Source organism: Megalobrama amblycephala, linkage group LG19, assembly GCF_018812025.1.
Source record: "Megalobrama amblycephala isolate DHTTF-2021 linkage group LG19, ASM1881202v1, whole genome shotgun sequence".
Taxonomy (NCBI): Eukaryota; Metazoa; Chordata; class Actinopteri; order Cypriniformes; family Xenocyprididae; genus Megalobrama; species Megalobrama amblycephala.
Genome location: NC_063062.1, coordinates 1860241 through 1887259, shown reverse-complemented (window position 1 = coordinate 1887259; position 27019 = coordinate 1860241). Strand labels below are relative to the sequence as shown.

The 27019-nt window shown below is 34.8% G+C and overlaps 1 protein-coding gene across 6 annotated transcripts in view; it reads right to left on the bottom strand.

The window, feature by feature from the left end:
* celf6 (CUGBP Elav-like family member 6) overlaps positions 1–27019 on the bottom strand; it is a 132094-nt gene that overhangs the window by 27466 nt on the left and 77609 nt on the right. For 2 of the 6 annotated variants that reach the window (XM_048168960.1, XM_048168962.1), the window contains exons 4-5: positions 12557–12685; positions 7033–7112 (exon numbers count right to left, since the gene is read on the bottom strand). In XM_048168960.1, the coding sequence (XP_048024917.1) occupies positions 7033–7112; positions 12557–12685 (209 nt within the window). The remainder of the gene's footprint in view (positions 1–7032; positions 7113–12556; positions 12686–27019) is intronic. The other 4 variants (XM_048168963.1, XM_048168964.1, XM_048168965.1 and 1 more) reach the window with 3 other exon arrangements.

Below are 27019 nucleotides of genomic sequence, written 5' to 3'. Positions count from 1 at the left end.
TACGTACACATACCTACAGATACTAAAGAGACACACACACGAGGACTATTCCCGGATGTTCCTGTTTAATTACTGTAAACACACAATCACAAGGGCAGCTGAGGACATGATTACAGAGAGACCATAAAACAAACATAAAGAGAGAGACAATGATGATGGCTATGAAAGAGAGACTACATCACAATGATCTGATTATTAGTCTGGACGTTTGCCATCCTGCAGGGTCTCTCTGAGGCCTTGAACAGATTTCAGATGCTCTGAAGACTCGCTGAGGTCAGAAAGTAAAAGATATTATGAGAAGAAAACACAGATCATCACCCAAACAGAAGGAAGCTCAAAGAGGACAGTTTCTGTGCTGTTTATGCCAGTTTAACCTTTGATCCACCAAGACTTTCACTCTTACCTATGAGACTGCGGCACCGAATATGAATTACTACAAGTTTAAAACTCTGTATGGAGTTTATAACTCAATTGCAAGTTTATTTGTGAGAGAATTGTGACAATTCAGACTTTTTTCTTGCAATTCTGACTTTATAACTCACAATTCTGACTTTATTATCGCAATTCCGAGTTTATATCTTACAATTCCGACTTTATTCTCGCAATTCCGACTTTATATCTTACAATTCTGACTTTATTCTCGCAATTGCAAGTTTTTTTGTGAGAATTGCGACAATTCAGATTTTTTTCTTGCAATTCTGAGTTTATATCTTACAATTCTGACTTATTCTCGCAATTGTGCATTTATTTGTGAGAATTCCGAAAATTCAGACTTTTTTCTTGCAATTCTGACTTTATAACTCACAATTCTGACTTTATTCTCGCAATTGCAAGTTTATTTGTGAGAGAATTGCGTCAATTCAGACTTTTTTCTTGCAATTCTGACTTTATAACTCCCAATTCTGACTTTATTATCGCAATTCTGAGTTTATATCTTACAATTCTGACTTTATTCTCACAATTGCGAGTGTTTATCTTACAATTACAACTTTATTTCTCAGAATTGCGAGTTTATTAGATTATTATCACAATTCTGAGTTTATATCTTACAATTCTGACTTTATTCTCACAATTGCGAGTTTATTTGTGAGAGAATTGCGTCAATTCAGACGTTTTTCTTGCAATTCTGACTTTATAACTCCCAATTATGACTTTATTATCGCAATTCCGAGTTTATATCTTACAATTCTGACTTTATTCTCACAATTGCGAGTGTTTATCTTACAATTACAACTTTATTTCTCAGAATTGCGAGTTTATTAGATTATTATCACAATTGTGAGTTTATATCTTACAATTCCGAATTTATTTTCTAAGAATTGCAAGTTTATATGAGATTATTATCGCAATTCCATGTTTATATCTCACATTTCTGACTTTATTATCTCAATTGCGAGTTTATCTTACAATTCTGACTTTATTTCTCACAATTCCGAGTTTATATCGTAGAATTCCGACTATTTCTCGCAATTCTGACTTTATATTTCACAATTCAGACTATATCGCAATTCCAACTTTTTTTCTCACAATTCCGAGTTTATATCTTAGAATTCCGACTATTTCTTGCAATTCTGACTTTATATTTCACAATTCAGACTTTATCGCAATTCCAAGTTTATATCTCACAACTCTGACTTTATTATCGCAATTCTGAGTATATATCTCAGAATTCAACTATTTCTCGCAATTCTGACTTTTTTCTCACAATTCTGACTTTTTTATCTCAAAATTCGGAGAAAAAAAGTCAGAAATGCAAGTTATAAAGTCCGAATTGTAAGATATAAACTCACAATTCTGAGAAAAAGAATAATGATACAAGTATGGATACAACGATGTCACAGAATCTGTCTTAAAACATAAACTCAACTGGACAGAAGCTCAACTCTCCCATCCTGAAGTTTTCGACCTGTTGTGTCCAGATGACAGCAGGTGTTTCTGTCATTCCAGGAGAAATGCCATTTTCATCCCGCTGAAAGCCACATTCCCACAAACAAACACAATAATCATCCGCGGACCCAACCACTGCTATATCTCGTATGAAATGAATTTGCTGAATTTGATAAGCTGCAGCGGGGAGCTGTCATCTCTGACAGTCCCGGCCGAGGCATTTGTCATGGGTTCAGAAAACTAATCTCATTTGAGGAGAGCGTTTGACTTGAGAAGAGCATCTGGATTAAATTTTGCACGGGCCGCAGAAATTTACATAGGAAAGAAATAAAAAACAATAACTGAGGATATAATTGCAGAATTGGACAGAATGGAACTGACAAGAGTGACACAAACATATTCAAGACCTTTTTTACAGTTTTTACAAGACCTTTACAAGATATTGAAGTTCTTTTGCAAAAATCTGCCTGTGTGTTTGAGGTGAGAACATGTCCAGGTGACATTTCACACAAAAATCAAAAGGAATTATATTTTGCATAAATAAAAGGACAATTACTTTATTATTCTTTTTTGCATTATTATTGCACTATTTTCATATCAAATCAGCATATTGTTTTCCCATAAAAACCCCCATCACTGTAAAGTGTCCAGATCTTTTACTTTTCAGTTGTTTTAGTTGTTGTAATTCTCATTATTCTCAACAGTGATCCTTACTACATTGTAAAAAAAATATTTTTCAAAAATTATTGCAGCATATTTTAAGAGGAAAATACTTTTTGAGTTTTTCTACTTAAAAATATCACATTTAATTCAATATTACGCGCCATTTCATTGTAATTAATTGTGAAATTTACTAGCAATTTCATCAATATTTTTCAGTGTAGTATATGATACTTTTTACAGTATTGAAGTAAAATATAAAATACATATTAAAATATATATACAAAATGTATATAAAAATATTATTATACTATTACGTTAACTGGCGTAGCTTAAAAGCAGTACAAAAACTTAACAGTTATATATTATTGTTTGATTTATCAGATTACAATAATAAGACATTAAAGGAGTTTGTTTTTTATTGTCATGAAAATAATGCAAAATACAATTTCTTATTTTTTGAGGTGAAATGCGATGTGCAAACAGAAAATATCGGTTACACTGATGGTCCCCTTTAGAGATTCTACTAACTACAAGTAACTACAGGTCTCATTAGAGTATTAGTAGACTGTTAGGTTAGGTTTCGGTTTAGTAGAATAGATTGACCTGTAGTTGCAAAGTTACTTGTATTCAGTAGAATGTCTGATGAGGAGCATCAAAATAAAGTGTATTTAAGGAGACAGACTACTAAAACTCTGAGAACTAGTTGACCTGTAGTTGCAAAGTTAATTGTAGTCAATAATATGTCTGTTGGGAACCATCAAAATAAAGTGTATTTAAGAAGACAGTTTACTAATACTCTAATGACTGCTAGTTGACCTGTAGTTGCAAAGTTACTTGTAGTCAGTAGAATGTCTGTTGAAGAGTATCAAAATAAAGTGTATTTAAGCAGACAGTCTACTAAAACTCTGAGAGCTAGTTGACCTGCAGTTGCAAAGTTAATTGTAGTCAATAGAATGTCTGTTGGGGACCATCAAAATAAAGTGTATTTAAGAAGACAGTCTACTAATACTCTAATGACTGCTAGTTGGCCTGTAGTTATAAATTGTATTTAAGCAGACAGTCTACTAATACTCTAATGACTGATAGTTGACCTGTAGTTGCAAAGTTACTTGTAGTTAGTAGACTTTCTGTTGGGGAGCATCAAAATAAAGTGTATTTAAGCAGACGGTCTACTAATACTCTAATGACTGCTAGCTGACCTGTAGTTGCAAAGTTACTTGTAGTTAGTAGACTTTCTGTTGGGGGGCATCAAAATAAAGTATATTTAAGATGACAGTATAATAATACTCTAATGACTGCTAGTTGGCCTGTAGTTGCAAAGTTACCTGTAGTTAGTAGACTTTCTGTTGGGGAGCATCAAAATAAAGTGTATTTAAGCAGACGGTCTACTAATACTCAAATGACTGCTAGCTGACCTGTAGTTGCAAAGTTACTTGTAGTTAGTGGACTTTCTGTTGGGGGGCATCAAAATAAAGTGTATTTAAGCAGACAGTCTGCTAAAACTCTGAGAGCTAGTTGACCTGCAGTTACAAAGTTAATTGTAGTCAATAGAATGTCTGTTGAAGAGCATCAAAATAAAGTGTATTTAAGCAGACGGTCTACTAATACTCTAATGACTGCTAGCTGACCTGTAGTTGCAAAGTTACTTGTAGTTAGTAGACTTTCTGTTGGGGGGCATCAAAATAAAGTATATTTAAGATGACAGTATAATAATACTCTAATGACTGCTAGTTGGCCTGTAGTTGCAAAGTTACCTGTAGTTAGTAGACTTTCTGTTGGGGAGCATCAAAATAAAGTGTATTTAAGCAGACGGTCTACTAATACTCAAATGACTGCTAGCTGACCTGTAGTTGCAAAGTTACTTGTAGTTAGTAGACTTTCTGTTGGGGAGCATCAAAATAAAGTGTATTTAAGCAGACGGTCTACTAATACTCTAATGACTGCTAGCTGACCTGTAGTTGCAAAGTTACTTGTAGTTAGTAGACTTTCTGTTGGGGGCATCAAAATAAAGTATATTTAAGATGACAGTATAATAATACTCTAATGACTGCTAGTTGGCCTGTAGTTGCAAAGTTACCTGTAGTTAGTAGACTTTCTGTTGGGGAGCATCAAAATAAAGTGTATTTAAGCAGACGGTCTACTAATACTCAAATGACTGCTAGCTGACCTGTAGTTGCAAAGTTACTTGTAGTTAGTAGACTTTCTGTTGGGGAGCATCAAAATAAAGTGTATTTAAGCAGACGGTCTACTAATACTCTAATGACTGCTAGCTGACCTGTAGTTGCAAAGTTACTTGTAGTTAGTAGACTTTCTGTTGGGGAGCATCAAAATAAAGTGTATTTAAGCAGACGGTCTACTAATACTCAAATGACTGCTAGCTGACCTGTAGTTGCAAAGTTACTTGTAGTTAGTAGACTTTCTGTTGGGGAGCATCAAAATACAGTGTATTTAAGCAGACGGTCTACTAATACTCTAATGACTGCTAGCTGACCTGTAGTTGCAAAGTTACTTGTAGTTAGTAGACTTTCTGTTGGGGAGCATCAAAATAAAGTGTATTTAAGCAGACGGTCTACTAATACTCTAATGACTGCTAGCTGACCTGTAGTTGCAAAGTTACTTGTAGTTAGTAGACTTTCTGTTGGGGAGCATCAAAATAAAGTGTATTTAAGCAGACGGTCTACTAATACTCTAATGACTGCTAGCTGACCTGTAGTTGCAAAGTTACTTGTAGTTAGTAGACTTTCTGTTGGGGGGCATCAAAATAAAGTGTATTTAAGCAGACGGTCTACTAATACTCAAATGACTGCTAGCTGACCTGTAGTTGCAAAGTTACTTGTAGTTAGTAGACTTTCTGTTGGGGAGCATCAAAATAAAGTGTATTTAAGCAGACGGTCTACTAATACTCAAATGACTGCTAGCTGACCTGTAGTTGCAAAGTTACTTGTAGTTAGTAGACTTTCTGTTGGGGAGCATCAAAATAAAGTGTATTTAAGCAGACGGTCTACTAATACTCTAATGACTGCTAGCTGACCTGTAGTTGCAAAGTTACTTGTAGTTAGTAGACTTTCTGTTGGGGGGCATCAAAATAAAGTATATTTAAGATGACAGTATAATAATACTCTAATGACTGATAGTTGGCCTGTAGTTGCAAAGTTACCTGTAGTTAGTAGACTTTCTGTTAAGGAGCATCAAAATAAAGTGTATTTAAGAAGACAGTTTACTAATACTCTAATGACTGCTAGCTGACCTGTAGTTGGAAAGTTACTTGTAGTTAGTAGAATGTCTGTTAAGGAGCATGAAAATAAATTGTATTTAAGCAGACAGTCTACTAATACTCTAATGACTGCTAGTTGACCTGTAGTTGCAAAGTTACTTGTAGTCAGTAGAATGTCTAAAGTGGACCATCGAAATAATGTTACCAAACTATCTTGTACAAACTACTTTTCTCAGTTATGATAGTTTAAGTGAATATGTCCATGATCAGCAAACACACTGCAGTCAGTCTGTTGACACTCAGTATTTCAGCAGAATCAGCTCAACACCTGAGACCAACACCTCAACGTCTCTGAGATCTCCAGACTCTTCTCAACTTAGACAAGTGAAATTCTCAGCTTTTCCAGCCTGTCTGCATTTCTGAGCTCCAGCACTCCAAGACGGATGTGCAAAACTACATTTTAATTAAAATCAACTAGCCTGCGGTTTGTCTGAACAACTAGTCAATCTTAAAGACAGATGGTTTATGGTGATCAGACACTAAACACAGCCCTTTAGCAGACCTCCTGCAGATTCTCAATAAAAACAGGAACACTGCTCATGGCAGACATTCATTAGCTGTGCTTCCATTCACCTATTTTTTGGGGGGAAATCACATGAAAAATGCTGGATGGAAATGTCAAGATGCGCATAAATTCTAAAAATGTGTATAAAAACATATGTGCTCAATTTAGGTGGATATATTTGTATCCGATAAGAAGACACACACATAAAGTACGATGAAAACACATTTACTGAATAAATCTTTCAAAACCTCATGTGACTTTACCTCAGCAGAGGCTGTGATTGTGTTCCCAAACACCAGCATCCGAACACAAGAGAACATGACAGCGTTTACTGTGTTTCATCTGATGCTCTGAGACCAACTCATTTATGATGAAGGAGAAAAGAGCCCGATTGAAGCAACTTACATTTTTATTGCTGATATTTTGCGCCAATTTCCCAGAAAGTGACGATTTTGTTCTCTTGAACACGTGGGATGGAAACAATGCTTTATTTGCAAATGTTTTATGCAATACGTGCAGCACGAGCAGTGATGAATAAGAGGTTTTTATAAAGCAGACTACCATGTTCAATATGAATCATATTACTGGCATGAACATCATTTAACTGGTTAATCAGATATGAAACCTCTGCACAGCTTTAACGAGATGACATGACTAGGAGCTGCTATAGCAGTGTGTGTGTGTGTGTGTGTGTGAGACTCACCGGCATCGTCTGTCCACCATGAAGACTGTTAATAGCAGCCTGGGCTTCTGCGTGACTGGAAAACTTCACAAAAGCACAGCCTGTCGAGAGAAAGAAATAGAAAGAGGTTCGTTAACTAGTCATTTTAACGATAAAAGAATTCATTAGTACTGTATTCATGCTGTCTCTGCTGTGTCAGTAGAACAAACTAGTTGAAATACGGCCAATTTAATTCATGAAATAAACGCAATAAGCAAAAGAAAAATAACTCTTTACAATAACAAGGTTCACTACTGTTCAAAATTTGGGGTCAGTAAGATTCTTTTTATTTTAAAGAAATTAATACTCTAGGCTGGTATATAATAAACAATATAATCATACAGATAAATAAAGCAGTTCTGCTGATTCCACAGGAAGTGCAGCGTTTCCCTGTTGTGATTTGTGCTGGTTTTGTTTTGTTTGGAAAAACCAATTCTGAGTGGATTAGACGGATTCATATAGGTTTACCCATCATGACGTCCTACAGACAGAGAGTTCGAGATTTACTATGGTAACAAACACCGAGATGGACCCAAAAACTTCCCATACATGTTAATAACTATAATGACTAACATAAACCTTTTTTGTGTTGTTTTTTTTTGTGTGTGTGTGTTTTAAGAATAAAATTTTCAGATTGTTTGTGAAGTGAAGCAAATATATATATATAATTAAAAAAAATATATTTATTGTTATTTATGCATATATTATATATATATAATCATTATAGCGCTTATAGCGCTTATATATAGCCCTTATACAGTTGTGGCCAGAATTATTAGACCCCTTCCTAAATATGATCAGAGATGACTCTAAAAATAAATCTGCATTGTTTATCCTTTTGATCTTTAATTCATAAAATTAGCAAAAATCTAACCTTTCATTGAAGGAAAAGAATTGAAAGTGGGGGGAAAATAACATTAAGAAATAAATGTTTTTCTCCAAAACACGTTGCCCACAATTATTAGCACCCCTAGAATTTTTTATGAGTAAAATATCTCTGAAGTATATTCCCATTCATATTTAAATTTTTTTAGCTCACCGGGGTGATCATGAACATGAAATTGTCCAGCCATGACTTCCTATTCCACAGGAATATAAACATGAGGAAACACAAAGGCCAAATTCCCTTAATCATTCATCACAATGAGTAAAACCAAAGAATATAGTTATGATGTGTAGCAAATGATTGTCGAGCTTCACAAAATAGAAAGTGGCTGTAAGAAAATAGCTGAAGCAATGAAAATCCCCATTTTCACTATCAGGGCAATAATTGAGAAGTTCCAATCAACTAAAGATGTTACAAATCTGCCTGGAAGAGGACGAGTGTCTAAATCATCCTAATGCGCAGTGAGGAGGAATGTTTAAGGGGCCAAAGACTCTCCAAGGATCACAGCTGGAGAATTGCAGAGATTAGTTGAGTCTTGAATCTCAGAAAGCCTAAAAAAAATGATCAAAAGCACCTACATCCCCACAAGTTGTTCGGGAGGGTTTCAAGAAAAATCCTCTGCTCTCATCCAGAAACAGTCTCCAACATATTCAGTTGTCAGACATGACTGGATCTTCAAACGGGACGAGCTTCTATGGTCAGATGAAACTAAAAAAATAGCTTTTTAGCAGCAAACCCACCAGATGGGTTTGGTGCACACATGGATAAAAAGTGCTCCATGTCCACGGTTAAATATACTGCTGGATCTTTAATGTTGTGGGCCTATTTTTGTGCTGGAGGTCCTGGACAACTTGTTCAGATATATCGTATCATGGATTCTATCAAATACCAACAGATAAAAAATCAAAACCTGAACGCTTCTGCTAGAAATCTTATAATGGGCTGTGGTTGGATCATCCGTCGGGACAATGATCCAAAACAAACATCAAAACCAGCACAAAAATGTGTCACTGAGCACAAAATGAAGCTTCTGTCATGGCCATCCCAGTCCCCTGACCTGAACCCTAAAGAGAATGAGTGGAGTGAACTGAAGAGAAGAAGCACCAACATGGAGCTGGAATCTGAAGGATCTGGAGAGATTCTGTATGGAGGAATGGTCTCTGATCTCTTGTCAGGTGTTCTCCAAACTCATCAGGCGTTATAGAAGAAGACTCGGAGCTGTTCTCTTGGCAAAAGGAGGTTGCAAAAAGTATTGAATAAAAGGGTGCTAATAATTGTGGGCAACGTGTTTTGGAGAAAAACATTTATTTCATAATGTTATTTCCCCCCCACTTTCTATTCTTTTCCTTCAATGAAAGGTTAGATTTTTGCTAATTTTATGAATTAAAGATCAAAAGGATAAACAATGCAGATTTATTTTTAGAGTCATCTTTGATCATATTTATGAAGGGGTCTAATAATTCTGGCCACAACTGTATATATATATATATATATATATATACACACATATATATATATATATATATATATATATATATATATATTTAATGTTTTTGCTTAAAAAATGTATAATATATTTTTAAATGCATATATTATATATTATAATTTTTATTATATATATATATATAAATTATATATACGTACACACACATATATAATGCATATATAACAAATGCATTCATTGTGTATTATAAATTGTACTGTATATAAAAAATGTACTGCATAAATATATATAATATATATACATATAAGGTAAATCCCCCCCGAAAAAAACATCTATTAAAAGTTTTCCCAAGTGAGAATGTCATTAAAAATGTGTCATTAAAGTAATACTAAGTGAACCCACATACACACACACAGTAAGTCACATGCATTTGCTGCTGGATTCCACGCAAACTTCCTTGAAGGGAAGAAAGGAAAAAAGCAGAGAGGAAGGAGGAAAAACCGGTGTGTGATGAGACACTGATACGATCTCCTGCATCTCTCCTTCATTTTGAGGATTCAGCTGGTGCCTCTGAACACTTTAACCTTTCCACAGAGAATAACCGGAGCCGCTGAGGGAAACACAGCACAAACATCCATCTAACAAACCCTGCAATCATCAAACCTCCGTGACCCCAAAAGCCCAGCGCCCGGCCGACAATTCATCCACTTGAAAGCCAGAGAATGACTTTTATTTTCCACAAACAAGATGCATTAATGCCGGAGAGAGTGACGAGGCTCTATGACACACTTTCACGAGACAGAACGACACTTCAGAAGACCAGAAAAGCTTTAGACATGACAGCGCACTTTTGAGGATTTAAAATCTGATGGTTAGGGAACATGATTTGAGGAGAAACATTTGGACATAAATTCATGTGGCCAGATCTTAACTAGAGCTGCTAAAGCTCCATTATTCAGGACAGAAATCCAGCCGAACAAGAAGTGAAAGCATGAGAAACACGTCAGAAGAAGAAGATCATTTACAGCCAAAGACACAGGTGTAAACATGCCACACAAAAACCACTGCCTAAAGATAAGAAATATCATAAAATACATCTTTTTAATATCTTAAATGTTTCACCATGACAGCAATGAGATTAAACGGACAGCAAATGGAGTCCTGAATTTTCCCAAGAGAAAAAGAAACTACCAAACTACCAGTGACTCTGAACATGAAACTGACACATCACACTACCTGAACATCTAAATATTACAAACTTCATCTTTAAAGTGACTTTAAACATTAAACTGAGAGAATTTATAATGTAAATGTAAAACAAATTTGTTGTAGAGTTTACTTTTCACTCAGAAATTGCTAGTAAATTTCACAAGTAATTACAAACGACAAGCAACGGTGTCTCATTTATTTTGGGATATCATGAAATATTACACAAAACATTCATGGATAAATGCATCATAGTGGTCTTATAGGTACAGTAAACGTACAATCACTAATGGATGTTATTTTACAAGTATATAGTTACTTAGTGTTAAAAAGTGATTAAATTTGTGGTTGATGTCACTTCACAATTCACAAATCTGAATTAATGCAATAAGTTATCTGTGTTTCAATGAATTCCTTTACAATACCTGTAGTATTCACATATATGCACCATATATATACTGCATACGATGAAATAAATAAGAGAGATTTACAGGTTTGTTTGTAGATACTCAAAAGTACTTAAAGACAGGCAGATATGAAGTGTGTTTACATGCATACAAATTATGATGATAAGGCAAGACGACAGCATGTAAGATAACTACTTATTATTAACAACTGACTATTAGTAATCCGCTAATTCAATATATGCTCATGTTTTGTGTGCATGTCCAGGGCTATATATACAAATAAATAAATACGATTTTTTTAATGTTTTTGAAAGAAGTCTCTTCTGTTCTGCATTTATTAAATCAAATGTACACTAAAACTGGCAAAATTGTGAGATATTATTATAATTTCAAATAGCTGTCTTCTATGTGAATATATAGTAAAATGTAATTTATTCCAATGATCAAAGCTGAATTTATTTGATCAAGACAAAATGCACGCACATCACCAGCAAAAATATGCTCAAAAATGGGTGCTGGACCAAAAATATTAATATGAGATTAATTAATTAATATAAGACTTACACCGCTTATTTTTTGGAGCTTTGCTGTGCCTACTTTTTTCCTGTTTTTCAATAAAAAATGCAGTAAAAATCATGAAATATTATTACAATTTAAAACATGTGAATATATTGTAGAATGTAATTTATTCCTGTGATCAAAGCTGAATTTATTTGATTAAAAATACAGTAAAAAAAATAAAATAAAAATCACAAAATATTATTTCAATCTAAAACAGCTGTTTTCTATGTGAATATATAGTAAAATGTAATTTATTCCTGTGATCAAAGCTGAATTTATTTGATTAAAAATACAGTAAAAAAAATAAAAATCACAAAATATTATTTCAATCTAAAACAGCTGTTTTCTATGTGAATATATTGTAGAATGTAATTTATTCCTGTGATCAAAGCTGAATTTTCAGCATCATTACTCCAGTCTTCAGTGTCACATGATCCTTCAGAAATCATTCTGATATGATGATTTGCCGCTCAAGAAACATTTATGATTATTATCAATGTTGAAAACAGCTTCAAATTTTTGTGGAAATTGTGATTTTTCAAGATTCTTTGATGAATAGAAAGTTCAAAAGAACAGTATTTATTTGAAATAGAATCTTTTGTAATATTATAAATGTCTTTAATGCCACTTATGTTCAAATTAATGTGCTCTTGATTAATAAAAGTAATCATACTAACCCCAAACTTTTGAACAGCAGTGAATTATAATAATATATTTTCTTCTGTTGGCCTTCTTTGTAATAAAGCTATGATGTAATTCCATATACATTAGTTGGAAAACAACAGAACATAGAACAAAAAATTACTGCTTTGATTAAAAGTCATTCTCAGTATCCAGATAATGTTCACTTCTCCAACAGAAGACTGTTCAGTGCTGATTCGTTTGCAAGCTTTTATAGCGAGCCGGTAATGTGTGTTTGCTACATGTGAACAAACTCAGAGAGTAAAGGAGGGGAATGAGAGCGTGAGAGAGGATGAGGCAGAGAGTTGTGTGGGTGCTGACCCTTACTGGCCCCATCAGGCCCCCGCAGCACGGTGCACTCCTCTATTTGCCCGAACGACTCAAACAGCCGCCGGACGTCGTCTTCGCTCTGCTGTTTTCCCAACATGCCCACAAACAGCTTCCGGTCTTCTGAGAGAGAGAGAGAGAGAGAGAGAGAGAGACAGACAGACAGACAGAGAGACAGAGAGAGAGACACGAATTACCTCACATTCACTCATACACACAGAGTTCATGAGATCCGGTGGGATCTGTGATGTCACGAGGAAAACCACGAGGATTGAGGAGGAAAAAGATCATTAAAAAATATACTTAAAAATGTTTAGGAATTTGTTCTGGAAAAACCTAGACAAAAATGGAGTGAAGAAACGTACGCCACAGCACTGTTGCAGACATACGGTTGGTACACGTTCCTATCCATCAAACACTCCGTCAGAGCCACACGAGTCTGATTTTACTGTACTCTCTGCCGCCTAATTGAATGTTCGAACAGCAGAAGCTCTTCAGCTGTGTGTTAATATCATAATCCTTTCATGCCAATGAAGGAGCTGGAGAGCGAGTAATCAATATTTCATGCCCCGTTAACTGTATTTTATGGTTTTGTCAGATCTTTTTGACACTGAACTCAGTAAAAACTTGCTGAAGACATCAAAAAGTTCAGAGGAAGAAAAAGTTCACAAGTATAAAGGAGGATCATGAATCGCAGTTGTTATTCTCAGTTTTAGCTGTACACAAGTACATTATCGACTGTCTTTCCGATTGAAGACTGTTATTTGAACATGTCGAGCTTCATTCGCTCATCTAAACGCACCTGTATGCCCTCATTCATCCGTTCTCCCTCATCTCTTCAGGCTGACAGCTTGTATTCCCTCCACATTGAGTCTTACATAAGCTGTTTTAATGGAGCTTTGCGCTGGATGAGCCCCGGCTCATCATCTGTCTTCTGTACTGTACCAGAGCTTTACATTATGCATACGAGAGCTGTAGGATACGGCACTCATCCTGAGAGGAAGCGATCAGAGACGTGACATACTTATTCCACACCAGACAGAGAGATACTACTGACGTTTAGCTGAGATACAGCTGAGACAAAACAGCTTTAGCTGAGATCCGGCTGAGAAAAAAACTGAGATTTAGCTGAGATACAACTGAGATTTGGCTGAGATGAACCTGAGATTTAGCTGAGATACAACTGAGATAAAACTGAGAATTAGCTGAGAAACTATTGAGAATTAGCTGAGATACAACTGAGATTTGGCTGAGATTCAACTAAGATTTAGCTGAGATACAACTGAAATTTAGCTAAGATAAAACTGAGATTTAGCTGAGATACAGCTGAGATATAGCTGATAAACTACTGAGAATTAGCTGAGATACGGCTGAGATACAGCTGAAATTTAGCTAAGATAAAACTGAGATTTAGCTGAGATACAACTGAGATATACCTGAGAAACTACTGAGAATTAGCTGAGATACAGCTGAGATACGGCTGAAATACAACTGAGATTTAGCTGAGATACAACTGAGTTATAGCTGAGAAACTACTGAGAATTAGCTGAGATACAGCTGAAATGTAGCTAAGATAAAACTGAGATTTAGCTGAGATACAACTGAGATATAGCTGAGAAACTACTGAGAATTAGCTGAGATACAGCTGAGATACGGCTGAAATACAACTGAGATTTAGCTGAGATACAACTGAGATATACCTGAGAAACTACTGAGAATTAGCTGAGATACAGCTGAGATACGGCTGAAATACAATTGAGATTTAGCTGAGATACAACTGAGATATACCTGAGAAACTACTGAGAATTAGCTGAGATACAGCTGAGATACGGCTGAAATACAACTGAGATTTAGCTGAGATACAACTGAGTTATAGCTGAGAAACTACTGAGAATTAGCTGAGATACAGCTGAAATTTAGCTAAGATAAAACTGAGATTTAGCTGAGATACAACTGAGATATAGCTGAGAAACTACTGAGAATTAGCTGAGATACAGCTGAGATACAACTGAGATTTAGCTGAGATACAAATGAGATTTAGCTGAGATACAACTGACATTTAGCTGAGATACAAATGAGATATAGCTGAGATTTGGCTGAGATACAACTGAGATTTAGCTAAGATACAAATGAGATATAGCTGAGATGTGGCTGAGATACAACTGAGATTTAGCTGAGATACAACGGAGATTTAGCTGAGATACAATTGAGATTTAGCTGAGATATGGCTGAGATACAACTGAGATTTAGCTGGGATACAACTGACATTTAGCTGAGATACAATTGAGATTTAGCTGAGATACAACTGAGATTTAGCTGAGATTTAGCTGAGAAACAAATGAGATATAGCTGAGATGTGGCTGAAATACAAATGAGATATAGCTGAGATATAGCTGAGATACAACTGAGATATAGCTGAGATACAACTGAGATATAGCTGAGATACAACTGAGATTTAGCTGAGACACAACTGAGATATAGCTGAGATACAATGATGGCTGAGATACAATTGAGATTTAGCTGGGATACAACTGACATTTGGCTGAGATACAACTGAGATTTAGCTGAGATAAAACTGAGATATAGCTGAGAAACTACTGACATATAGCTGAGATACAACTGAGATTTAGCTGAGATTTAGCTGAGATACAACTGAGATTTAACTGAGATACAAATGAGATATAGCTGAGATTTAGCTGAGATACAAATGAGATATAGCTGAGATATAGCTGAGATACAACTGAGGTATAGCTGAGATACAACTGAGATTTAGCTGAGACACAATTGAGATTTAGCTGAGATACAACTGAGATATAGCTGAGATACAACTGACATTTAGCTGAGATATAACTGACATTTAGCTGAGATAAAACTGAGATATAGCTGAGAAACTCCTGACATATAGCTGAGATACAACTGAGATATAGCTGAGATACAACTGACATTTAACTGAGATACAACTGACATTTAGCTGAGATAAAACTGAGATTTAGTTAAGATACAACTGAGAATTAGCTGAGATACAACTGATATTTAGTTGAGATCTAGCTGAGATACAACTGAGATTTAGCTGAGATAAAACTGAGATATAGCTGAGAAACTACTGACATATAGCTGAGATACAACTGGGATTTAGTTAAGATACAACTGAGATTTAGCTGAGATACAACTGAGATTTAGTTGAGATTTAGCTGAGATACAACTGAGATTTAGCTGAGATACAAATGAGATATAGCTGAGATGTGGCTGAGATACAACAGATATAGCTGAGATACAACTGAGATACAACTGAGATATAGCTGAGATACAACTGAGATTTAGTTGAGATACAACTGAGATTTAGCTGAGATACAATTGAGATTTAGCTGAGATACAACTGAGATTTAGCTGAGATACAATTGAGATTTAGCTGAGATGTGGCTGAGATACAAATGAGATATAGCTGAGATATAGCTGAGATACAACTGAGATATAGCTGAGATACAACTGAGATTTAGCTGAGATACAAATGAGATATAGCTGAGATTTAACTGAGATACAAATGAGATATAGCTGAGATACAACTGAGATATAGCTGAGATACAACTGAGATATAGCTGAGATACAACTGACATTTAGCTGAGATACAAGTGACATTTAGCTGAGATACAAGTGACATTTAGCTGAGATACAATTGAGATTTAGCTGAGATACAACTGAGATTTAGCTGAGATACAACTGAGATTTAGCTAAGATAAAACTGAGATATAGCTGAGAAACTACTGAGAATTAGCTGAGATACAGCTGAGATACAACTGAAATTTAGCTAAGATACAACTGAGATTTAGCTGAGATACAACTGAGATTTAGCTGAGATACAACTGTTTTCAACATTGATATTGAATAATCATAAATGTTTCTTGAGCAGCAAATCATCATATCAGAATGATTTCTGAAGGATCATGTGACACTGAAGACTGGAGTAATGATGCTGAAAATTCAGCTTTGATCACAGGAATAAATAACAGTTAAAAATATTTTCACAGAAAACAGATCTTTTAAATTGTAATAATATTTCACAATTTTTACTGTATTTTTGAATAAATGCAGCCTTGATGAGACTTCTTTCAAAAACATTAACAAACTTGTTACCGGTAGTGCTAAGAGTCGTCATTAAACAGCTCATAAGACAATAACAATTTCTGAAGAAGTCTGATGTACGAGTCTAGGTAGAAATACTGTAAAGATTCACCTCAGATCATTGACTGCTTCATGGTAATGACATCACAAACATGATGATTACATTAGATCTGACAACACACAACTCATTTCAAATGCAAACGGCTTAGCCAATCACAACAGACATCTACATAGAGAAGTCTTAAAGGCACAGTAGCACAAACAGACTGTGAGATCGTAAGGACCAGAAAAGCTTGAAATTATGCAAAGAACATTATGAATGGCCCTCAAGGGAAAAATAAAAAGCATTTAAAGTTTAATACAGCAGTGTTACATCATGAATGTATGTATATTATAATCTGTTTGACTGTAAACCAGCGTATAGCAGTAAGACCCGGTCTGTCTCATTATCCGTGTGCTCAAGGGGCCCGGGGCTCCGCACACATCAGGGGCTACTCGTGTCAGCTTTATAAGCCTAATTAACAAGCCATAAGCGCAATAATGAACGTTTCCGACATGTTAGTCTACGCTGAGAAAAATGAAATTACCCACAGAGGATGCTGGAAGTTTCCTGAGGGACGGATGGGAGAGAAATTGAATTTACAGTCCGTTATCTTTTCATTCCCGGACCTATGAGTTATATTCGTCATCTCTGCGTCCGCAGCGCGCTCGCACACACCTACAGGAGATGGATCACTATTAATTAGCTTTCACGCCTGAACTGAGCTGCACTTTAGAGATCCTCCAGCCGACGCTTGGCTGCAAAAAGTGGCATAATAACCCCCTAAAGAGGCTTCAGAGCAGCGGATGCAGATCTCAGACAGGCAGTAAAGACCCTGAGGGCCATGATGTCACTTCACCTCTGTCTGCCACCATCAATATACCTGCAGATCTGAGGACAAATGATCTGAAAACAAGGTGATTATTAACAGCCAAACAGTTAGTGGTGAGAAAGTATACATGCAGCCTATTATTATAGTTATTTTTGAAGCAATATAAACAAATGTAACCTGAAAATAGTTTAAACATTGAATAGAAGACACACACCACTGCTGCGCATGTGATGTGTGTTTGTTTTTACAAACTGACAGATGAGTCATAATCAGTTTGAATCACTGAATCTGGAACAAGTTTGTAAACAAGACATGTGACCCGACCCCATCAAAGAGGAAATGTTCTCAGAACTCTAGCTAACGTTATGGCAAGGTTCTCTCAATATTATGAGTAAACGTTATTCCTGGTTTTTATTTGGTCTTTAAGAATATTCTCAAAATGTTGGCATAAAAGATTATTTATTAGTGCTGTCAAATTGATTAATCATGATTAATCACATCTAACATAAAAGTTTGTAAATACACTGCTCAAAAAAATTAAAGGAACACTTTTTAATCAGAGAATGGCATCAAGTCCATTAAACTCCTGGGATACTGATCTGGTCAGTTCAGTAGCAGAGGGGGTTGTTAATCAGTTTCAGCTGCTTTGGTGTTAATGAAATGAACAACAGGTGCACTAGATGGGCAACAATGAGACGACCCCCAAAACAGGAATGGATTTACAGGTGGAGGCCACTGACATTTTTTACCTAGTCATCTTTTCTGACTGTTTTTCACTAGTTTTGCATTTGGCTAGGGTCAGTGTCACTACTGGTAGCATAAGGCGATACCTGGACCCTACAGAGGTTGCACAGGCAGTCCAACTCCTCCAGGATGGCACATCAATACGTGCCATTGCCAGAAGGTTTGCTGTGTCTCTCAGCACAGTCTTAAGAGCCTGGAGGAGATTCCAGGAGACAGGCAGTTACTCGAGGAGAGCTGGACAGGGCCGTAGAAGGTCCTTAACCCATCAGCAGGACCGGTGTCTGCTCCTTTGTGCAAGGAGGAACAGGATGAGCACTGCCAGAGCACTACAAAATGACCTCCAGCAGGCCACTGCTATGAATGTCTCTGACCAAACAATCAGAAACAGACTTCATGAGGGTTGTCCTGAGGGCCCAAAGTCCTCTATTGGGCCCTGTGCTCACTGCCCAGCACCGTGGAGCTCGATTGGCATTTGCCATTGAACAACAGAATTGGCAGGTCCACCACTGGCGCCCTGTGCTTTTCACAAAATGTTATGCTGCCTGTAACATCGTTTAGAATGGCCAGTTTGGTGGTGGGTCAGTGATGTTCTGGGGAGGCATATCCATGGAGGGATGCACAGACCTCTACAGGCTAGACAATGGCACCCTGACTGCCATTAGGTATCGGGATGAAATCCTTGGAGCCACTGTCAGACCCTACGCTGGTGCAGTGGGTCCTGGGTTCCTCCTGGTGCACAATAATGCCCGGCCTCATGTGACGAGAGTATGTAGGCAGTTCCTGGAGGATGAAGGAATTCATACCATTGAATGGCCCCCACGCTCGCCTGACCTAAATCCAATACAACACCTCTGGGACATTATGTTTCGGTCCATCTGACGCCGTAAGGTTGCACCTCAGACTGTCAAGGAGGTCAGTGATGCCCTGGTCCAGATCTAGGAGGAAATACCCCAGGGCACCATGCGTCGTCTCATTGGGAGCATGCTCCGAAGTTGTCAGGCATGCATACAAGCACGTGGGGGCCATACAAACTACTGAGTACCACTTTGAGTTGCTGCAATGAAATTTCAGCAAAACGGACTAGCCTGCTGCATCATTTTTCCACTTTGATTTTCAGGGTGTCTTTGAATTCAGTCCTCTGTAGGTTGATAATTTTCATTTCCATCTAATGATGTGGCATCTTTTCGCTCCAAAAACATTACCCAGTCCATATAAGTACAGATATCCAGCATGAAATTTTTCCCCATTGAGATCTTCAAAGTGTTCCTTTAATTTTTTGAGCAGTGTATATATATGTGTGTATACTGTATATCAGTGTTAATCTTGCTGACAAATATTTTTTGTGATCATCTTCATCAACAACATTTTTTTAACTGACGAAAATGAGACGATAACTAAATAAAAACCAGTTTTGAAAGTCAAAAACTATGAGGAAAATCTATTAATATTTTCGTCAATGAATAAAAACGCACAAATATTGAACTGAGCTCTCTTTCATGTCTTTTCACGCTTGAACGGACAAATGCACAAAAAAATTGTCAAAATGTCCATTTTGGTGAGTATTCATGCAAACACAGTCAGTTATGTGTTAAGTGAATGTAAACAGTTGGGAGAATATCAGATGTGTATCAGTGTATTGAATCTGTGCATTCGGTCTTAAAGTGACAGCAGCCAAATAAACCTGCCGCTGTACATCATTAATATTAATCAAACAACAACAGAAAAAGATAAAATCACTCAATGTTCTTGCCTGAATAACTTTAATAGCTTAATAGGATTAATCTATATTTGATTTATACAAATAAATATGTCTGCTAGAAAGAATGATGTTTCTATGCAAGTTGATATAAAGTGTGAATATGTCATTAATTGAAAAGAAGACCACTTTTATGAGTGGTTTTATTTAATTTTAAGATAAATAAAGACGTTATATGTCACAGCAGTTAAATCTGAGTCTGTTTTTCATGTCCAAACCTTAATATCATTCATATTAACATTAAAAACTGGATATTTTGAACATTGATTTTCATAACTTAACGGGAACATTCTCAGAACATATTTTTGTTATCTGGGTCCTTACTAGTACTATCAGTGATCAAACTCAAAATCTCTCAGCAACAGCTCACTGAATGTTAACATTATACCATAAGATCGAAACAAACAAATGAAACAAACTAACCAACCCAAACATGGACTGAAATCTGAAAGTTTGCTGGTCCCTTCAAGAGTCAAATATTCAGTCGTCTCTCATCACTGTCCGTCTCTCTGCGTGTGTCGTGTCTTTCTGCAGAGGAAATGGTCTGGAAAATAAGAACCTGTCAGTGACCGCGTCCAACAGATGACGAGAGGACCGGCCTCTTAATGTGAACGCAGAAAAAAGATATAAAGACAACTAAAGAGTGATCAAAACACCACTGACATCTGACAGCCGCCCGCCTGAGCGTCTTATCATTGCAGAGAAATGAATGGATGCACAAACACCATCAGCAGACCAGATTAATGCTGCTCCCTTCAGGATGAGGAACGAGTGCTGATGTCTGAAGAGATGAAGGATGTTCACGCTGCTCTTTTCTGAGTTTGAAACAACATGAGGACGAGATGACAGAACGTACATTTTCGGTTTTCTCTCCCTCCTTTTAGGGGTGTAACAATACACTCATGGCACAATTTGATTCAAAATGCAATACTGATTTCATGATACTTAAAAAAGAGTTAAACAGTTAACAAAAGCACTGTTCATTACAAAGCTAAATTTGGTATTACATTACAGATTATGTCTGGCGACACCAGAATAGAAATATTCATGATTCTACTTAGCTAAAAATACAGAATTATGATAGACATATATGCACTATGTCCCTTACTACATACACTGAAAAAGTTTTAAATATTGTATTTTATTAAATCCTAAATCCATATTTGATGCTAAATTAAATTTGTCTAAACATTCATTTTGGGTAAACTATACACAATACATACACTACTGATCAAAAGTTTGTAATAATTCAGATTTTATAATGTTTTTTGAAAGAAGTCTCTTTAGCTCACTAAGGCTGCAAAAATACAGTAAAAACAGTGAAATATTATTACAATTTAAAATAGCTGTTTTCTATGTAAATATATAGTAAAATGTCATTTATTCCTGTGATCAAAGCTGAATTTATTTAATTAAAAATATAGTAAAAAATCCTGAAATATTATTACAATTTAAAATAGCTGTTTTCTATGTGAATATATAGTAAAATGTAATTTATTCCTGTGATCAAAGCTGAATTTATTTGAATAAAAATACAGTAAAAATCACAAAATATTATTACAGTTTAAAACAGCTGTTTTCTATGTATATATAGTAAAGTGTAATTTATTCCTGTGATCAAAGCTGAATTTATTTGAATAAAAATACAGTAAAAATCACAAAATATTATTACATTTTAAATCAGCTGTTTTCTATGTGAATATATAGTAAAATATAATTTATTCCTGTGATCAAAGCTGAATTTATTTAATTAAAAATATAGTAAAAAATCCTGAAATATTATTACAATTTAAAATAGCTGTTTTCTATGTGAATATATAGTAAAATGTAATTTATTCCTGTGATCAAAGCTGAATTTATTTGAATAAAAATACAGTAAAAATCACAAAATATTATTACAGTTTAAAACAGCTGTTTTCTATGTATATATAGTAAAGTGTAATTTATTCCTGTGATCAAAGCTGAATTTATTTGAATAAAAATACAGTAAAAATCACAAAATATTATTACATTTTAAATCAGCTGTTTTCTATGTGAATATATAGTAAAATATAATTTATTCCTGTGATCAAAGCTGAATTTTTTAATTAAAAATATAGTAAAAAATCCTGAAATATTATTACAATTTAAAATAGCTGTTTTCTATGTGAATATATAGTAAAGTGTAATTTATTCCTGTGATCAAAGCTGAATTTTCAGCATCATTACTCCAGTCTTTAGTGTCACATGATCCTTCAGAAATCATTCTAATATGATGATTTGCTGCTCAAGAAACATTTATGATTATTATCAATATTGAAAACAGTTGTGCTGCACTTATTGTAAACTGAAATAATATTTCACAATATTTCTGTTTATTTCTCTGCATTTTTTCATCACATAAATGCAGCCTTGGTGAGCAGAAGAGACTTCTTTCAAAGACTTTAGTTTAATTAAAAACTTTTGGCCTGTTGCATTTTTGAATTGTGATATATTACGATAATATATTGTTACACCACTACCTCATTCCATTGCAAATATGTCATTCCACCAAAAAGTGAGAATTTGGTGGCTCATATGTTATTTTCTACAGAAACACACACAAATTTGGCACAGACTGAAGTTTGGAAATAATAACAGAAGAAAACTGACAGACAGCTGCTGCAGATGATAAAAGCTTTGTGCCGAGGGGCTGCAGTGTGTGTGTGTGTGTGTGTGTGTGTGTATGTGTGTGTGTGTGTGTGTCTGTTAACACACACACACACACACACACACACACATACAAACCTTCTATTTCTTCTCTTCTTGTCTCTTCTCTAGCTTATTCCTAATCTAGTTGTCTAATAAACCTGGCACAAATATTGTTGGCTCTTTGATGAATAGCTTTTGTTCCCCCTTTGTAAGTCGCGTTGGATAAAAGCTTCTACTAAAAGCATAAATGTAGATGTAAATAAGACAGCCCAGCATGTTGGGTAAAAAACATTTAAGCTGGGTCAAAAGCGCAGGGTTGACAAAATGACCCAAACTGGGTGTTTTTTAACTCAGTGTATTGCTATATACTCAAAGTATGTACTTCTCCATCATCATACAGTGCAAGAGTGACTTTCTCTCGTCTTGAGCCTCATTTGCATATTGAGTGGAGCAGAAATCTGATTGAGTGGCAACATGCCCACCGACAGCCAATCCAGAACGGCCTACAGGTTTGTTTTTCCCAGCAGCCTCGGCATGCCGTTAGTGTCTGTCAATCATTGATTCTAACAGAACAGACAGAAAAGGGCCGTAAAGGACAGACGTCAGAACATGAAAGAATATTAAATACTGAAGTCAACTAGTTCTCAGTCCTGCTGTCACACCTGAGCTCAGCGCTCACGATAAACACGGCAGTGAACAATCAGGAGATTTCCAAATGTTCACAACGGAAATAATGGAAGAAGAGAAGACTGAGAACTGATATTAAAGTAATATTCTGTGTTAAACACAACTGACGGCATCATGAAACACTGAATATCTCAGAAACTCTCGGTTTGTAAAAGCGAACGGTAAACATTAACTATGTTGCACTTACAATGGAGGTCTATGGGTTAAAATCTACCAGAGGTTCTAAAAGTATTTTAGAAATCTAAAAGATTTTTATACAAGTTACATTTTTTTAACAAGTTTTTGTTAATAAACTGACAAATATCTCTTTATATATATATATATATATATATATATATATATAAATCCTTTGATTTAATATGACAGCTGTAAGAAAATAATTTGAATGAACATTCTATTCTATACCATTCTATTCTATTCCATTCTATTCTATTCTATTCTATTCCATTCCATTCTATTATTTTCCATTCCATTATTTTCCATTCCGTTCTGTTCTGTTGTATTCCATTCCATTCTATTCCATTTGATTCTACTCCATTCTATTCCATTCCATTCTATTCTACTCTATTCCGCTCTGTTCTATTCCATTCTATTCTACTCTACTCCATTACATTCTATTATATTCCATTCCATTCAATTCCATTCTATTCTACTCTACTCTACTCCATCCCATTCTGTTCTATACCATTCCATTCCATTTCACTCTACTCTATTCCATTCTATTCTATTCTATTCTATTCTATTCCATTCTATTTTTCCCCATTCCATTCCATTCTGTTCTATTCCATTCTACTATATTCCATTCCATTATATTCTATTCCATTCTACTCTATTCCATTCTACTCTACTCTATTCCATTCCACTTTATTCCATTCCATTATATTCTATTCCACTCTACTCTATTCCATTCTATTCCATTCCACTATATTCCATTCCATTCTATTCCATTCTGTTCCATTCTATTCTACTCTGTTCCATTCTACTCTACTCCATTACATTCTATTATATTCCATTCCATTCAATTCCATTCTATTCTACTCTACTCCATCCCATTCTGTTCTATACCATTCCATTCCACTCTACTCTATTCCATTCTGTTCCATTCTATTCTATTCCATTCCATTCCATTCTATTATTTTCCATTCCGTTCTGTTCTATTCTATTCTGTTCTATTCCATTCTACTATATTCCATTCCATTATATTCTATTCCATTCTACTCTACTCTATTCCATTCCATTCTATTCCATTTCACTCTATTCCATTCTATTATTCCACTCTACTCTACTCTACTCTACTCTACTCTACTCCATTCCATTCCATTCCATTCCATTCTATTCTACTTTACTCTACTCTATTCCATTCTGTTCTATTCTATTCTATATTGTTTGTATGGTGAATTATTTTATCTCCTCCATATAAAACTGCTTTGTGTTCTGCAAAAAATAAAAATAAACAATACATAATATTAAATAATAAATAACAAACGGAATTATCCTTAAAAACCCTGTTTACATGAAACAAATTCCATATACAGATTGGAAACAAAAAGTTATAATTATAATAATAAATAATAATATTTATAACTTAATTTTATATAAAATATATTACTCATTCATGTATTTATTTATATTTAGCAAAAACAAGTTTTATTCTATTCCATATAGTTTCAGACAAACTATATAGAATAGAATAGAATACAATAGAATACAATAGAACAGAACAGAATAGAATAGAATACAATAGAATAGAATAGTAAGGTCATTCAAATTACATATTAAATCAAATAAACTTGTTTTCTAAACAAAGAGACACTTTGTCAGTTTATTTCTTACTGATTATAGTCATAAAATATGAAATTAATGCAAAGTAACTGAACGGAAATAATCAGATCCTCACGCAGAAACAAAGCTGAAGTTTTCCAGGCTTCATTTTTTAACCTGTTCCTGACACGACTGAACAAAGATCAGGATGAGCTCCAGTGTACACAGCTTCAGTCTGACACACCTGAAATAAGTCACGTTATATTTGAATTAATCAAACGAAGCTCAAACTACCCAGAGTTCTATGCAAACACTCAAGGACATTTGCACCTCGTCGGATGAGAGTCTCGTCGTAACATCTTGATGAAACGCCGCTGACCCGCAGATCACATTAATCACTCGTGCCTACTGACACACACGAGTCACAGACACGCGCCTTCATCACGGGACGAGGACGCGTGTTTGAAAACCTTGTTGGCACATCACTCATCGTTTTAGGTTTTAAATATTTGTCTTTGATTTCGGCTCATTAAAACCACCAGAGCCTCATTAATTCAAATATTTAGTCAATTAAAGTCTGAATCCTGTATAAATTAGGGAAATAAAACAGCCTGAAATAAAGCAGGGCAGTCCAAACGGGTTAAAGCATTTCCTCTCCCTATAATAAACACTTAGTTCATCCAGAAATCAAACTTCTGGCATTGTTTACCTTATTTTCCAAGCTGCTCTTTTACAATATAATGGAGGTGGAAGGACATCAGCCAATTACATTTGCCACAAGAGATTTTTGTATAAACAGCAAAAATCATTTATTTATTTATTTTTTATTTGGATTATTTTCAAATGTGTTTCTAAGTATGTCTATGAGTCAAATGTGCCGGATGCTCTAAAAGTAAAAAAAAAAATACTAAGCTAAAGTTAAAGTCTTTTGCAAGTTTTTGTTCAAAATCTGCCAAAAATATTTGTTTAAAAAATGTTATTTATTTAATTTAATATGACAGCTGTAAGAAAATTATTTGAATGGCTATTCTATTCTATTCTATTCTATTCTATAATTATTTTATCTCCTCCATATAAAACTGTTGTGTTTTGCAAAATAAGTAAATAATTAAAAAGAATTATATATATATATATATATATATATATATATATATATATATATACACAATTAAATAACAATTAATACATTTTTATTAGCCTTAAAGCACTGTTTACATGAAGAAAACAGACTGGAAACACAATACATAATTATATCTGTTATTAAATTTTATATAGGCCTATCTATTATATTATTATACGGAATATTTTATATATTATATATGTTTACACTGTCACATTTACACAGTTGACAAAATACAATTGTCACCAGTTCCTGAAAATTAAAAAATACTAAGCTAAAGTCTTTTGCAAGTTTTTGTTTAAAAAAAAAAATATATATATATATATATATATATATATATATATATATATATATATATATATATATATATATATATATATATATTATATAGACATTTTTGATATATTTTTACTAGTGGGTGCAAGACACTATAGTTCACTTATGTAAGTGAGGATAGCAAATATATAAAATTAAATAATACATTTTTATTAGCCTTAAAGCACTGTTTACATGGAGCAAACAGATTGGAAACACAACAATACATAATTATATGTATTGTTGTGTTTCCAAGCAAATTATTGATTGTATATTATCATTTTTTGAGGTGAACTATCCCTTTAAAACGGTTCTTGACTGACTTCACATGATGTCAGTGTGTCAATAATGGCTGCTGCTGTCGATTAGAGTCGGTGTGCATCAGACAGTAAGATAAGAGAAAGCCAGCGCTG